The sequence below is a fragment of the Oncorhynchus kisutch genome, linkage group LG8 (assembly GCF_002021735.2).
Source record: "Oncorhynchus kisutch isolate 150728-3 linkage group LG8, Okis_V2, whole genome shotgun sequence".
NCBI lineage: Eukaryota > Metazoa > Chordata > Actinopteri > Salmoniformes > Salmonidae > Oncorhynchus > Oncorhynchus kisutch.
Window position 1 is genome coordinate 44,672,766 of NC_034181.2, and position 16,564 is coordinate 44,689,329.

Below are 16,564 nucleotides of genomic sequence, written 5' to 3' on the forward strand. Positions count from 1 at the left end.
AATCTACACCTTTTTCTCCCTGGAGTATTCAATGCACACACCAAGCACTGGAGAAGGAACAATCCTTCTCTACATTCTTTTAAATTCCATTCACTTGAACACAAGTTGGGATTTTAGTCTTTTACGACAGAGTGCTTCACTTAAGGTTTTCTCTCGTAGCAAATCAATGCAAACCAAGGGTAAAACGGACAAAGATGACCTTGGTAGTGAGCACAGGCCTTGTAACCTATCCTTCACAGCTAAGGATAAGTCTAGGAGTTGATGGTTCCTTACGTTATCGCCCTTGGGCTAGGGAAAATAATAGAATGAAACAGCTGAGAAGTATTTACAAAAATTTGAAAGGAAGTCATTTTTCTTGTGTGGGAGGAAAGGAGTGATGTACAGAGAGACTGGGGAACAAAAAAATCTGTACATGGTATGTCACATCTGATAGATCCCCTTATACTCTATGTTTGGCTCTCTGATTGGCCTATTTATGGGATAGATGGGGTAACCATCCACAAAGTAGACAACTCCGTTGTTTACTTTCCCAAAATGGTGCATATGTCAGGCGTGCTTCCTTCTGGGGATGGGAAGTGTGCTTTTTACATCTGCCACTCTTTTAAACCCACAGCCGTCTCTCACGCTCTTTCCCTCCCTTCCTAGCTCCCTCTCTCCACCTCGCTCCCGCTCTCTTTCCCTACCCTTAAACATGAGATGAAAGAAGGCAGCCAGGATAATTGGCCATGCGTCAGTTAGGCTGTTTGATCACAGCGCGGCGGCTGTGGCTCCGGCTACACACCTACGTGCCGCTCAACAAACCGTCAAATGTAGCACCGGAGGCAGAACATCTCACCAAAGGGAAGCAGCGCCCGCAAAGTGTAACGACACTAAAGCGATGCAGTTTTTTTTGTTGCCCCTTGTCATGTGAGTGCCTGCTCCACCGCAACTACTGTGGGACGGGGATCGGGGCTAGTTTTTACAGGGGTCACATCAACGAAAGACAACAGTAGACACCCAAACATCAACAGATCCACCAAGGACACTGTGGCCTAATCGGCGGAATGGCTTCACATCACTTTGGTGGTTGTCTTTACCCATGGAGATCTTGAAGGGCCGCGTTGACAATGATGACACATAGAAAAACAATATGCATATATTCACTTGATCTAAGTTCTAAGATCCCTATTATCTCCCTGTAGCATGTTATTGTTGATTTCCGCCTATCTATTTATCTGCAGGATTTTCAATGGAGGGGTGGGTAATGGGAGGGGAGCCTGGGAGGCAGCCTGAGCCTGTGCTTCCTTCCCAGAGCTCTCCCAGGGGAGTGCAGTCTCTGGCATCAACTACTGTCAAACCACTGAACCATTTAAAAGTGTTCACATCAGCGAGATGTGACAGTTCTTTTAACCCCTCTCTCTGAATGGGGAAGCGCTGACATTGTTCCCAGACAGATGTGAGTGTCTCAGCCCTTTGTAGCCCCTTTTCTCGCCGTCCCTTGCTCTCCAACTCCTTTCTACCCCCCCCCCCTTTCTCTCTCCTTCCCGGTAGTAATGGGGTGATCAGTAGGACTCTGGAGTCTGCCGGACAGATTGACTGGCCAGGAACAATGCAAGCTTTAAACCTTACTATCACACCTCACTGCGTCTGGACAGGAAAAGGGGTAATCAAGTAGTGTGTGTGTGTCTGTTTGTGTGTTCGTGCACGTGCATTGCTATCTGCCAGGTGGTCTGTCGTTGAAGGTGCGCAAGTGTTTGTGCAGCGTTTAAGTACCTTTGAGGAAATGTGTCATTTCCATTATGTCTAATGATGACATGCAGTAATTCGGCAGAAAAATAGCTTCTTACATAAGCCTAATATATACATTATGTAAATTGCAGATTTTCCAAATCTGCAATTGAGTAATTGCTTCCCAATTTGCGTAGTATAGAAACAGAACACACTTTTCATGTACACCATGGAACGCGATACACCTGGCTTGCCTGCTTACACGTCCATCAATAAACTTGTCCCAAGCAATCATTCAGCACAGCCGAAGAGTCTCCATGCACACACTGAAGGACATCTGCATGCTCCCCGAGGTATGAATTCCATTCCCAGGTCCCACTAATTCTCTCCGACTTGTGCCGTGCGCTATAGGAAGTACTGCGTACAGAAGGCTTGGGTTTGAACATGTGTAGTAAGCACATTCTCACCTCCACCCCTCCGCCCTCCTCCTCCCTCCTTACCTCCTTCCTCGGCTCTCTGAACTCCCTGCAGTCAAAGCGCACCAGCCTATTCAGCAGGGAGAGTGCTTCAGTAGTGCCAGAGATAGCTAGTACTGCTACTGCTGCTGCCGCCACCGCGGGAGATTCCTTCTGGGGATTGAGGCTACTTGGGAATGGTGTTTGTTAATATTTAATAAGAGCTGCTCTTCACTAGATCATATCTGTGCAGGGGTTCAGACGCGGTGTCTGCCGGGCCGTGCACATGAATGTAGCCATGTAATTACGGCAGGGGGGGGGGGGGGGTTTATATGCCCAATGCCCTCTGTTTACGGCTGCTGCTTCCCATTGTATAGCCACAGCCCTGCACATCCCTACGCTGTCTAGAAGGTCTGATTTAAGAGCTGTGGGTTCACGGCCTAGTGAGGGTTTGTTTACTGATGTTAATGAGGCTTCATTACATGTGTGTGTGCGTGTGCGCGCGTGTGTGTGTGTGTGTGTGAGAGAATCTTTTATGTGTGTTCACCATTTCACTTGAGATTTTATGAATTCCACTATGTCCCATTGTCTCCAAATCCTAGGTCTGTTGGCATTACTGCAAGACTAAACATGGCACTGTGTGTGTGTTTGTGTGTGTGTGTGTGTGTGTGTGCGCACACGTGTACGTGCGTGCGTAGTACGCGTGTGTCAAATCCGGTTCCATTTCCTCCGAATGGTCACAAAAACCTTTTGTGCATCACTCTTGTTAAGCTCAAGCATATCAACAAACCACTCAAGTATTCCAGCACCTTCTTTCAGAGGGAGTAGAGCAGGGCTTATTGAGAGCACAGACAGGATAACACTCTGCTACTGTATGGAGTCCTAGAGGGTCCAAGAACACAGTACCAAAACAAGTGGCCTGTAATGAAATGTTTCCACACAATACAATACGTCCCCTCTCTCCATTTGGAGCTGATTGGCTATAGAGTACAAGGAGAAAGCTGACAGCAGCCTTAGCCTGGCCACCGTACACCCCTCCCCACCCAACCAGCAGTCTTAGCCTGGCCACCGTACACCCCTCCCCACCCAACCAGCAGCCTTAGCCTGGCCACCGTACACCCCTCCCCACCCAACCAGCAGCCTTAGCCTAGCCACCGTACACCCCTCCCCACCCAACCAGCAGCCTTAGCCTGGCCACCGTACACCCCTCCCCACCCAACCAGCAGCCTTAGCCTGGCCACCGTACACCCCTCCCCACCCAACCAGCAGCCTAATCGAGATATCAAAACTTCCCACTTTCCCCCCCTGTGAACGGCGGGTAGCCCCTGCTGTGGTTCAGGCAGACTTTGCCTCTTGCAGTCCAGGGGCCATGAGGGGGGGGCATCAGCGGGAGTCACCCATAATAAGGCTGTCTGGTTGAGCAGCGGGCCGCGACTGATGGAGCGGGACTCAGCCACCACGGGGCCCGTGGGCAGTCCTCCCGGTGGCCCCCCCAGCTCCGTTCTGACCCTGCCACCCTCACGCAGGGGGCCAATCAGCGCCCTGGGAGCCGTGCCTGCTTTATACCCCCCTTAAACTGCCGTGACACACATACACACCGTCCACCCCACCTTGCATCCGTCTCCTCTGAGTGCCAACATGCACGGGGGAGTGGGGTAGGAAGGAGACCAGCTTGATGTCGGAGTGAGGGAGTCCCTGGGCTCTGCGGTTTATATCTGCATCTTTGTGGATATCTGCCTTCAATCCACTGACAAACCCTTTGTTGTTCTGTCAGTGCCAGTCTGCGGAGAATAGCACCCGGCGATCTGACTGCATGATAAACTTGTCAATGGGCTTTTGAAATGTATATCCACACAGAACTGGAGTTTTTTTTATGACCAGCAACAACGTACGTACGTACGCACACACACACACACACACACACGCACATCTCAGCGCCTGTCTGAGTTATTGTAATCATGGGTGGAGTTGAGACGTGAGGCTTGAGGCCAGCCAGCTAACCATCCCTGGCAGAGTTAGAGAGAGAAGCCCTGGCAAAGGACCATAGAGATGTCAGCCACGCTACAGGGAGAGAAAGAGGGAGGGGGGGGAGAGAGAGAGAGAGAGAGAGAGAGAAAGAGAGAGAGAAGAGTGAAATTAAATCAGTGGCTAAATTATTGCGTGATTGCCCATTCCCAACAGACTCTGGCAACATTTGGAAGAAAGTGTCTAATAATTGGTTTTTCGACCACGTCAGACACATGCAATTCCCCTCGCTAATGGGTCTGTTAGGTAGTGCCGGGCCTCCGGGGTCAGGGAAGGACAGAAGACGGCCAGACAACAAGCCGGTGCACCCCACTCTGACGACTGAGGGAACAAGAGAGAGAGCAAGAGAGAAAGAGAGAGGGAGCGCTGAGGAAATGAAGTGGTAATAAGCACAGCCCAAAGGGGAAATGCACTTCAGTGTGAGTTTAATACATCAGGCCGGGGATTTGGCAGCCCGCCATACAGCAATTGTTTACATTTTTTGCTCACTGGCTGCATCTGTTCTGTTTTGTAAACGGCACTAAACTATCCGCCCGTAAACACCGGAATCAATAACAACTGCTGAGGGAATTCCCTTCCCTCCCTCCCTGTGTTTTCGTCCCCTCCCCTCCCCTCCCTACCCTCCCTCCCTCCCTGTGTTTTCGTCCCCTCCCCTCCCTACCCTCCCTCCCTCCCTCTGTTTTCGTCCCCTCCCCTCTCTCCCTTTTCATGCCAGTCAAGGGGAGTGTGACTGTGACAGTAATGTTGTTCAGCTCAGGTGGAACTGCCGTGGAGGAGACTGACGGTTTTCCCCCCAAATGGATGTTTGTGTTCCTTTGTGTTCCAACCAAGCACATGCTGTCTATCATTGGCCACCATCCTCCACAATTGATGGTACATGTTGTCTTTACTAGTGGCCTTGGTCATGACTGTGGAAATAAGAGCATGACCTCACTAGCTCCTCCGATATGTCGCCCTCTTGGCTGTGTTTTCACAAGGGCCATGCAACTATCCATCACCACACAACACCAACTGCAGTATGTGACTCCATATAGCTACGCTATACTTCTGTTTCAATGGCTTGTTCTCCAAGTTAGGGTAGTCTAATATCCCCATGATTTCCTGGCACAGTCTTTTACCTATCGCTCTCAATCAAAGAAATCTATAATTCAGGTGTGATACAATAGTGATCATGTCCGTTTTAGGGCTGCAATAGTGCTAGTTCCCTGTATAGTTTTTCTGTAGACTGACCCTTAAGTGAACCCTACCGTGTTCCTCCCTGCCTCTCGGTGCTCTCTTGTCGATGACACACCTGGGTGCCTTAAGCACCCCCCGTTTGGTTCCACCGTGTGATGTGACACGGGCATAATGACCTTTAAATGGCTGTATCCTGTATAGCAGTGGAGCCAGAGCTATAAATACATATAGTTCATGTAGCAATGGGTGTTGGAGTAGACAGGGCTGTTACTCTCCAAGGTCATGTGTCACGGTGTGAGTGTTGGAGTAACGGAGAGACAGAGGAGGGGAAACAGTCTTCCCGGGTTCACGGACAACTCACCTGAGAGAATAGAGAAGGGAACAGTCAACAGGTTGCCCCCACTCAGGAGAGAGCTCTTTATTAAGGGGGGGGTTGTGCCTTGGCGTTTCTTTGAGACACATCACATCTCATTTAGATGGTTTGCTTGGAGATGTTGCAGAAAGAGAGAGAGAGAGAGAGAGAGAGAGAGAGAGAGAGAGACAGAGACAGAGACAGAGACAGAGAGAAAGAGAGAGAGAGACAGAGAGCGAGAGAGAGAGAGAGAGAGAGAGAGAGAGAGAGATGAGAGGGTGTTTGTGATCACTGCACGACAGGGGAGGTAGAAACAGAGATGCACTTTCTCCTTTACTGTGAGAAATATTCCTCACCAAGAGATTCATTATTCACAGACATGACTACATTTATTCCAAATTTTAACATATTAAACCCAGAGGAAAAACTAAAAATAGTCATGGGCGAAGGAGCAATGGCTCCTCTTGCAGCCAAATATGTATTTTCCTGCCATAGCCTGAGGGACACTGAATAATAACATCTGCATAGTAAATAGTAACTTACTTATTATTAGTATTATTGTAATGACTATTATTGTTATTACTATTATTGTTATTACTATTATTATTGTTGTTCATCATTCCAAACAGTAGTGGTATGGATAGTAGGGTGATGGTAATGATAGCAGTTTAATGGTGGTGGTGGTGGTAGTAGTAGTAGTAGCAATGATGATAGTAGTTGTAGTACTGATGTAAAGATGACAGTTATTTAGTTATAAGTTAGTTATAGCTTCATTTTCCATTGTTTATCTTTTTATATTTATTGCAATTCTACTATTGTTGTTATTTTTGTATTTAATTTTGTATTATTATTTACTACCATTTTATATTATTATGTGATATTGTTTATAATTGTATTACAATGTATACTGTATACATTGTTTCTTTGGCAATAGAGAGATTTTCAGGATCCCCATTCTCTACAGTATAGAAACACCATTTACGTAAGTATTCCCTCCCCTTAACATGTTAGAATCACAGCTGGCAGCGATTACAGATGTGGATTTTTCTGGGTAAGTTTCTAAAGTGCTTAGCACACCTGGATTGTACAATATTTGCACATTATTATTATTTTTAATTCTTCTTGAATTGTTCTGGTGGAAAACAGACTGAAAAAAGTTGTCCTCTAGGATTTTGCCTGTGTTTAGCGCTATTCCGTTTCTTTTCATCCTAAAAAACTCCCTTGCCCATGACATACCCATAACATGATGCAGCCACCACCATGCTTGTAAATATGAAGAGTGGTACTCAGTGATGTGTTGTGTTTTCCCCAAACATAATGCTTTCTATTCAGGACATGCCCATTTCTTAAAAGTTTAAGTGCCAGTTTTGTCAGTATTTATTAACCTCTCTAGGGTAGGTGAGAAGGCTAACGTCCCACCAGGCCAACATCCGATGAAACTGCAGAGAGCTAACATTCTAAATACACCATTTGTTATAGTAAACATTTTTTATTTGCAATATACTTGATTTTATTTGCAATATATAAAAATATAATCTGTAATGAAATTGTGTGTGTGTGTGTGTGTGTGTGTGTGTGTGTGTGTGTGTGTGTGTGTGTGTGTGTGTGTGTGTGTGTGTGTGTGTGTGTGTGTGTGTGTGTGTGTGTGTGTGTGTGTGTGTGTGATATATTTTCACACACATTTCAAAATGTATTTTACATAAACATGGAATGGAACAGCCCTTCACCATTTCACCATAGTGTTATGTTCCCTGTACTCTATATATATCTGTTTATTTACTTGAAAGTATTGTTACTGATTAAAAAAAATCTTTCACAGTGGCAGTGATTATGATTATGAGCCGCCAATGTCTAGGTGTCCATCTCCCTCTGAAGCTGGTTCATCCAGCCGGACCCCCGCTCTCTCCGGCTCCACACCTACCTGACCATCTAGAGATGTGAAGTCAGTGACAAAGAAGAGGAGGTGGGGAAGAGAGAAACCTGCAGACAGAGGGCCAGAGGGTCGTTGGCACTCTGTGTCCACCAGTTTTTAGACCCAAAAGGCAGCCAGGACCTCAACTAGACATGACTGCAAAGTACAGCCCCCTTCAACTTTTTCAACTGTTTTTCACCTCGTCAGTTGTTGACTCCCTGGTGTCGAATACGAATAAGTACGGGGCTAAGAAGCAGGCAGGAAAGAAAGAGGCATGGAAGACCATTTCCATGTCAGACCTTTTCTGCTACTTTTCAATGGTCATTTACATGGGGCTGGTTATGTTGAAAACTCTAAGGGACTACTGGAAAACGTCAGCTCTCTATCAACTGCCTTTCCCCATGACTGTCATGTCTTGTAAAAGGTTTCTGACTATCTCACGGGCGCTTCACATCAGTGACCCAGAAGTTGATGGGGAGAATGACAAGAAGAGAGGCACACCAAGTTTTGATAGGCTGTGCAAAATCAAACCTCTCTACCCCAACATCGTTGAGGCCTGCAAAACCTATTTTCAGCCCGCCCAGAACCTGTTCATCGATGAGAGGATGGTAGCCTCAAAGGCCAGACTCAGCCTCAAACAATACATGCGTAACAAACCAACCAAATGGGGTTACAAACTGTTTGTTTTGGCTGATTCTGTGTGTGCCTACACTTGCAATTTTTTTGTTTATGAGGGGAAAAACAGTTTTGCTACCGGTAATGGACTGAGTTATGATTCCGTTATGGAGTTATTGGATTTTCAACTGCTGGGGAAGGGCTACAAACTGTTTGTGACCAACTTCTACACAAGCCCTACCCTGTTTACAGAGCTGAGGAAGCAGGATGTGTGGGCTTGTGGCACCATTCAGACCAACAGAGTGGGCTTTCCAAAGACAAAGGTGAACGACATGCCTAAGCGGGCTGAGCGGGGTACCATTCGATGGATCCGTGAAGATGGCCTGCTCTTTGTGAAGTGGATGGATACCAGAGAGGTGGTCATGTGCTCCAGTATCCACAAGTCCTTCAGTGGAGATCACGTTGTCAGGCGTGTGAAGGACGGTGCCGGTGCATGGACCACAAAAATGTCCCCATTCCAGCTGTTGTGAAGGACTACAACAAGAGCATGGGAGGTGTGGACCTGTCAGATGCGCTGAGAGGATGCTACAATGTTCTCCACAAGACAATGAAATGGTACAATACATTTTTCTATCATTTCATTGACATTGCTGTGGTGAATTCATTCATCCTCCAGAAGGAAATGCCCAGGAGTTGTGGACAGCTCCCCATCTCACAGCTAGCCTTCAGGAAACTGCTCATCCAGGAGCTTGCTAGCTACAGCAAGTCCACTGCAGCACCTTCTGTCCCCTCTACCTCTGTCCCTTCTGCTCCAACCAGTGGTTTTCACCTGCCCAGGTTCATCTCTGCAGGCATGAATGTGCCTCAGGGCAAAAAGGGCCCAGTAGGGAGACGTCGTTGTGCCCTTTGTCACAGGAAATGCCCCATCACCTGCACCACCTGTTCAGTAAGAAAAAGACTGCTATGGGCCATGGCACCAGCAGCACAATATTGTGAAGAGGACTGAATGTCTTCACAATATTGTAAATAGAAAATATGTAAATAGTTACCCTTGTTAATTGTTTGTTTTATTATTAATATTATATATATTTTTTTTGGGGGGGGGGGGGGGGGGGGTGTTAGAATAGCATTTATGTATTTTGTATATAGTTCTTTCCTTCGAAATGTATCACTGTACCAATTCGACCACTTGGGTACATTTGGGTACATTTGTGTGGGACACCTGGGTGACTTCATGCTCAATGTCATGTAGCTCGCTCATTTTTGAAGTTATCTGTCCAAAACTTTGCTCAGCTATTTGTGCCATCTTATGTTCTTCATTCAAATCATCCCCAGCATCCTATATGTATGTTTGGCTGTTCTTGGTCATTTGAAAGATCATGCAGCAACAATAAAAAACAGAAAACATGTTTATTTCCTTGTATTTATTTCTACCAGATCTATTGTGTTATATTCTCCTACATTCAATTCACATGTCCACAAAATTCAGAGTGTTACCTTTCAAATGATACCAAGAATATGCATATCCTTGCCTCTGGGCCTGAGCTACAGGCAGTTAGATTAGGGTACGTCTTTAGGCAGAAATTGAGAAGAAGGGGGGGGGGGGGGGTTAAAGTTAAATTACTCAGTTTATACCAAGTATGTTCTCCTGTGCCTGACTTCCCTGACACCAACACACACCCCTTACCAGGACACGTGTATCTTTGTAGTGACTGGGACTATTAATACACCATCCAAAGTGCAATAATTTTACCATGCTCAAAGGGATATTAAATTTGTTCCCCCCATCTTCCATTGGTGCCCTTCTTTGCGAGGCATTGGAAAACCTCCCTGGTTTGTGTGGTTGAATCTGTGTTTGAAATTCATTGCTTGACTGAGGGACCTTACAGATAATTGTACTGAATGTGTAGGGTACAGAGATGTTATTGTTATTGCAAACAGAGTGAGTCCATCAATTTATTATGTGACTTGTTAAGCAAATGTTTACTCCTGAACTTATTTAGGCTTGCCATAACAAAGGGATTGAATACTTATTGACTCAAGACATTTCAGCTTTTCATTTTTAAATAATTAGCAAACATTTCTAAAAAACATAATTTCACTTTTGTAACGCTCGTCTGATGAAGAAGGAGTGGGCCAAAGCGCAGCGTGGTATGTGTTCATGATATTTATTTAAATCTCAACACTAGAACAAAAATAACAAAGCGAGAAACAAACCGTTCTGTAAGGTAACTAAAACTATACAGAAAACAACTACCCACAAACCCAGGTGGGAAAAAGGCTACCCAAGTATGATTCTCAATCAGAGACAACGATAGACAGCTGCCTCTGATTGAGAACCACACACGGCCAAACACAAAGAAATGGAAAACATAGAAATAAAGAAACTAGAATGCCCACCCTAGTCACACCCTGGCCTAACTAAAATAGAGAATAAAAGCCTCTCTATGGCCAGGGCGTGACAACTTTGACATTATGGGGTAATGGGTGACACAACATCTAAATGTAATCCATTTTGAATTCTTACACAACAAAATGTGGGAAAAGTCAAGGGGTGTGAATACTTTCTGAACACACTATATGTCTGTTTGACGTGTATGCAAATAGATTAGATGTTTAGGCATTTTCAACACACAAATGTTTCTTAAAAAGACTAGAAAAGAAGTAGTCCATTTCTCCTCAACCCACAACCATGAAAGACTATCATGCATGTAGTTGATGTTCGTTCTGTGTGTGCAGTTAAGGGCGTGTTGTGTTTTGAGCCGGCTGCAGCTTTGCTAGGTCTTTCCTTGCTGCACCTCACCATATTACTGGACAGTTATCAAGATGGGACAACACCAGAGCCTGAACAACTAGTACAGTTGATTTTTTGTGTAAAAAAACTCAGAACATATTTTAATAACAGACATACCCCTCCCCGTCGTCACAATAACTTTGTCAATATGACTTGACCATGATAATTGACCGTCCAATGTTAAACCCAGGAGTTTAGCTTCCTCAACTTGCTCAATTGTCACACCTTTTATGTACAACTCCAGTTCAGGTTTAGGTCTAGGAGAATGCTTTGAACCGTATACAATGCTTTTGGTTTTTAGATGTATGTACGACCAGTTTATTGTTAATTACCCATTATGACACTGACTGTAACTCCTTGCTAAGTAAGAGTCTCAGTTAGCTCCCTGGCTGTAGTTGCTGTTTCTCTGTCTCTCAATCTGTTCAGAGCGAGTGACAGGCGCGTGAGCGTGTGTGTGTGTGTGTGTGTGTGTGTGTGCGTGTGCGTGTGCGTGAGTGTGTGTGTGCGTGTGTGTGTGCGTGTCCGTGTGTGTGTGTGTGTCAGCCAGGTCGTCGACTCCCACTGGATACCATTACTGAGGAGCTGCAGAGCCATGGGCCTATGCTGCTTAATCACACTCTCATACACACACACAAACACACGCACGCACACACACATGCACACACTGCAGGCATACACACGTACTTCCACATGCCAACACGCACATTTGAAGCATGAATATTGTTGCAAGGTGACCAGCGGGGCTTTGGGATAATCATCTAGGAAGAGTGACGCGTGCAAATGTAAGGCGAAAGGCGTCCACAAATAAAGATATTTACCCGTCCCGACACACACTCTCGTGCATGATTAAGCCTGGAGACGAGGGAACGAGTGTGTTGTCATATTTTCCCATTTTGTTTAACAATGTGACAAAATGACATTAGGATCTAGAGGCAATAAGTGTCGCAATTATTGGAAGCCTCTTCTTTTTTTTCTCTCCACACTCAATCATGGCCATGCTTTTATAACGACGGCTAATGCCCGCGCTGATCCATTCCCAAATGCCTTTGCAGTGGAGGAACTCGTTTAAGCAGACACACAAAAGTATTTGTTCATGTGTCTGGGAGTACAGCAACACATTTCATCGCCGCCCATTCTTTGGCTTAATGCGGAACATCCCCTGGGTGATGGGTTTGGCAGCTTCAGAAATGGGAAATCCATATTTGCTGAGGGGGGGTCATCCGCGGGTTAGGGGGAGAGAGAAAGTTTGTGCCGAGGATGTGTGACTTCGTTAGGAGAAAGTTTCTCCTTTTCTGTTGTTGTTGGAGTGCTGGGAATTGTGCGGGAATCGATATTCATAAGGGGGTGTAAGGTTATACTAAGGTGGTAGAGGGTGTGATATGATGGAGTGGAGGTGTGTGTGCATGCGGGCGTGTGCGTGCGTCTGTGTGAGTGTGTTTGTGAGGGTGTGCGTGTGTGGAATACCACATGAGGTTGAATAATCCTGTAATATGAAATGACAGCCTGCTAGTGACGGATCGGCTAAAGTGGTTGTTTTCTCTGTGTAACCTTGTCCACCACAGCGCCTCTGGAGCTGCCCCCCAGGAGAGACAGGAACTTCAGCCTAACATCTCACCAGCTGAGGGTCCTGACCCAGCTAGCCTGCACTCTGCTGGGCCTGGAGAGCCAAGTGGACGAGCTGGCCACTCAACTGGCATTCATCAACTGTGCTGGGGAGACTCCCTGCAGTGTGAGAGGTACACAACCGCTACAGAAACACACACACACACACACACACACACACACATACATACACAAACACCAGTGCATGTCTGCGTGAACTGTGAATATCAACAGTGATGTCACATCCTTCGCAACAGTCTCCACTGATGAGACTGATGGCAGGTATCCTTATAGAGAGAGAGAGAGAGAGAGAGAGAGGGGGGGGGGGGGAGAGAGGGAGAGAGAGAGAGGGAGAGAGAGGGAGAGAGAGAGAGAAAGAGAGAGAGAGAACGAGAGAGAGAGAGAGAGAGAGAGAGAGAGAGAGAACGAGAGAGAGAGCACATGATGTTCAGAAGAAGAGGTCTCTTTGCACATCAGGCTGAGACAAGTCTACTCCAACACATGCACACAGAACACCAAACAACAACATTGCATGCTTTTGCACACGTAACTTGCCTGGACATACAGTCTAAACCGACTGCATGCTCTCCATGTGTTATTGAAATGTGCACTTTTAACAGGGAATTATCGTTGTTGCCGTACAAGTCTTTGCCAACCATCTCCTCTTCCCCTCTGAACTGGAGCAGGGAAGTTAAATGAAAGCTTTTGGTGCATGTAGTAATTTCCATAAAGGTTACATTAAAAAACAAGACATGCAGAAAGGCTCGATTTACAGAGAAGTAAACAGCCTTTAAAGGGCAGTTATCCAAATCATTAATTCGAGGCAATCAAACGGCTTAATTACCAGAAATTCATCAGATGGGCTTAAAGGTCAAAAAGTGACGCGCGGGCTGCTTCCTCCCCTCTTCCGCTCCGCGCGGTCTTGTTTCGGCTAAATTGCCTCGCCTGGGGTCTCACTTTTCCGCTTCTGATTAGGAAAACGTGGCCTTGATGTGTGCTCCTTTTAATTTGTTCCCCCATACACCCGTCTTATCCTCCCCCTCACCCCCTCAAAGGATTAGCCCAGTTATGGCCGTTGCTATCTGGGTTCAAATCAACTCCAAGCCCCAGATTTAGACTAATAAACCGCTCACTGTTGCATTTGACTTAAAACTTGATTTATACTGCTTTTACTGATTGGTTTATGTACAGTTATGCAAACATTATCCATGCTGCCCACCGTTTACCATGGGATATTATCGTGGACATTTCAGCAATACTTTTAAGAATTATACAGTAGCTATATTTCCCGAATAGCCTATTGTCTCAAAATATGCGTTATTGATGAGTTTATGTCATGGCCTTGTCTTTAGGTTGATGGCCATTTATTTTATCTTAGCTATGGGCTTGGAGATTTGGCCAAACCCATCCATATCATCTGAGACCTTATTCCAATGTTGAGACTCATTTGGAATCCATATCTGTTTCTGTTGATAGGAATATGGAAAAAGACCAAAGACGACTTGGATATGACCACTGTGGAATCTATATCTGTTTCTGTTGATAGGAATATTGAAAAAGACCAAAGACGACTTGGATATGACCACTGTCGATGGTAGCAAGACCACGGCAGAGACGCTCTTCCAGAGTCCGGAGGTGAGACTGCCCTCTGCTGCCTCGGAGGAGGAAATGCAGCTTGAGCAATAAACCATTATTCTATCAACTGCTGCCATATCACCTGATTGAACATGTTTCTGACTAATCAGTCTCTTTAGATGTTCATTTTGCCCTTTCCTCGTGTTGATTGGTTGACCTTTTGTATCTTCCTGGTCATAGGCCATTGTTCTGGAGTTTGATTGGAGGGCTGCGTTCAGGAAGCTGGTGCCCCATATGGCTCACTGTGTCAAGGTGGTGCTGGAGGATGTGTGCACCAAGAGTCTGCAGCAGGAGGAGCTGTCACACACATCTGGCTCCGCCCACGTGGTCCTGACTAGCACACCCCACAGAGATGACTCCCCCCTCACCTGCCCAGAGAGGGACCGCCCCAAGATGGTCGCCAAGGTAAGCATAAAGATCAACACAAATATGTGGGTGATCTGTGTGAAGAAAAAGCCGGCTGTGTGACAGACGCAGCCCTGTCTGTCTTCCCTCAGCCCAGAAGTATTTTGTTCTGCTGAAGTCCCCACCGATCAACCCTCTCTCCTCTTCAGATGAAGATGACCCCCCTCTCGTTCATCACCATCATCCCCCACTCCAAGTATCTCTCTTACATTAGTGTTCTTCACTCATACCCCCCCCCCATCCATCCATCCACTTCTCTCTCTCCTCGTCCTCTCCTTATCTTCCTCCCTATCCTCTTCCTGATTCACCAGGTTGTAGGGTATGTGTGTTTAATGTGGCTAACACCTATGATAAGCTACACAATAAGCATTTTGATTGAACCCGCAGCGGTTTTCCTTATCTGCAATTGATCAAATTGGGGCCTAAACCTCTTCGTCCGTCCTTGCCTCATAAGAAGCCTGTGTTGTCTCCCCTCCTCCTCCTCCTCCTCCTCCTCCTCCTCCTCCTCCTCCTCTCCTCTAGCCCCTTACACCGACACTCGTTTTGGCTCCTCGTTGCTAACGAGTGTCAAGACTTTGTCTCCGCTCAAGACCTGTACAACATATTTATGTGTAGGTCAACGCTTAAAATATGAGAGCCTCTCAGCTCAAAGGTTATACATGCATATGCATTGAGGAGCACCCACCGAGACCAAAGGCGAGGCTTTTTTTTTTTTGTCTCCCTTTTTTTGACATATGCGTGCATGTTTGAGGCGAGAGCAAATTACTATACAAGACCCGAGCATGAAATGTGGCCGGTTCGAAAGCATTAGCCGATCAATATTTCACTCATTCATATGCATACCTTTGTAGCTTCATCCCAGCTTCAGTTGCATGACCCGTTCCACTGCCCACATTACCATAAATAGGTACAGGTAACTGCCAAAATAGAGGAAACGCTTGAGTAAATGAGGGATTCGAAGTACAGGATATTGAAAGCAGGTGCTTTCACACGAGTGTGGTTCCTGAGTTAATTAAGGTATTAACATCCCGTCATGCTTAGGGTCATGTATAAAAATGCCTAGTTGCCCATTATTTTGGCTAACATGGCTCGGTTAAAAGGGTGTGTGTGCGTGTGTGTGTGCGTGTGCGTGTGTGTGTCAGTCACCGGTTCTCAAACCAATTGAACACTTACGGGAGATTCTGGAGCAGTGCCTGAGACAGCGTTTTCCCACTACCATCAACAAAACACCAAATTATGGAATTTCTCATGGAAGAGTGGTCTCGCATCCCTCCAATAGAGTCCCGGACACTTGTACACTCTATACCAAGGTGCATTGAAGCTGTTCCGGCTCTTGGTGGCCCAACGCCCTATTAAGAGACTTTATGTTGGTGTTTCCATTATTTTAGCAGTTACCTGTGTATGTCCGTTAGTTTGACGGCGCAACGTTAACGCTTGCTCTTCCTGCATTCACCCCTGCCTGTACACTCAATCTCTCAGCTGCCTGTAGCCTCGCGTTACAAACGTCTCATAGAAACAGAGAGTGATCCAATTCATGCCTGTGTCATTTCAATCACCTTGCAGTGGAGTGCTCCTGTAAGACCTGTCGCGATCCGTATCTTTGTTCTGAGCTAGTTAAGGTTCAGTCTATAGTTCATAGGTTCAGTCTGTAATACTGTCAGACCTCCTGCCAGTGTTACAGTAAGTCAAGTAAGGCAGTGTGAGTGTAAAACAAAATGGAACTGAGCTGATATATCCGTGCTGCCACTATTGGAAGGGCGTTGTTATGGAGAAGGGAGAAAATACATTCAGTGCTTTTCCACACTAAGGGCAAGCCAACTCCTCTGGGAATTTAGGAAATATATGAGCGTACCTGGCCATGTTTTACTGCTTTTAAATCACCCTGG

The 16,564-nt window shown here is 46.0% G+C and overlaps 1 protein-coding gene across 1 annotated transcript in view; it reads left to right on the forward strand.

Moving 5' to 3' along the window:
* The window catches only part of kiaa0825 (KIAA0825 ortholog), a 153,221-nt gene that overhangs the window by 25,131 nt on the left and 111,526 nt on the right, over positions 1–16,564 (forward strand). The window contains exons 5-7 of the mRNA XM_031830426.1: positions 12,599–12,772; positions 14,185–14,273; positions 14,454–14,678. Of these exons, the coding sequence (XP_031686286.1) occupies positions 12,599–12,772; positions 14,185–14,273; positions 14,454–14,678 (488 nt within the window). The remainder of the gene's footprint in view (positions 1–12,598; positions 12,773–14,184; positions 14,274–14,453; positions 14,679–16,564) is intronic.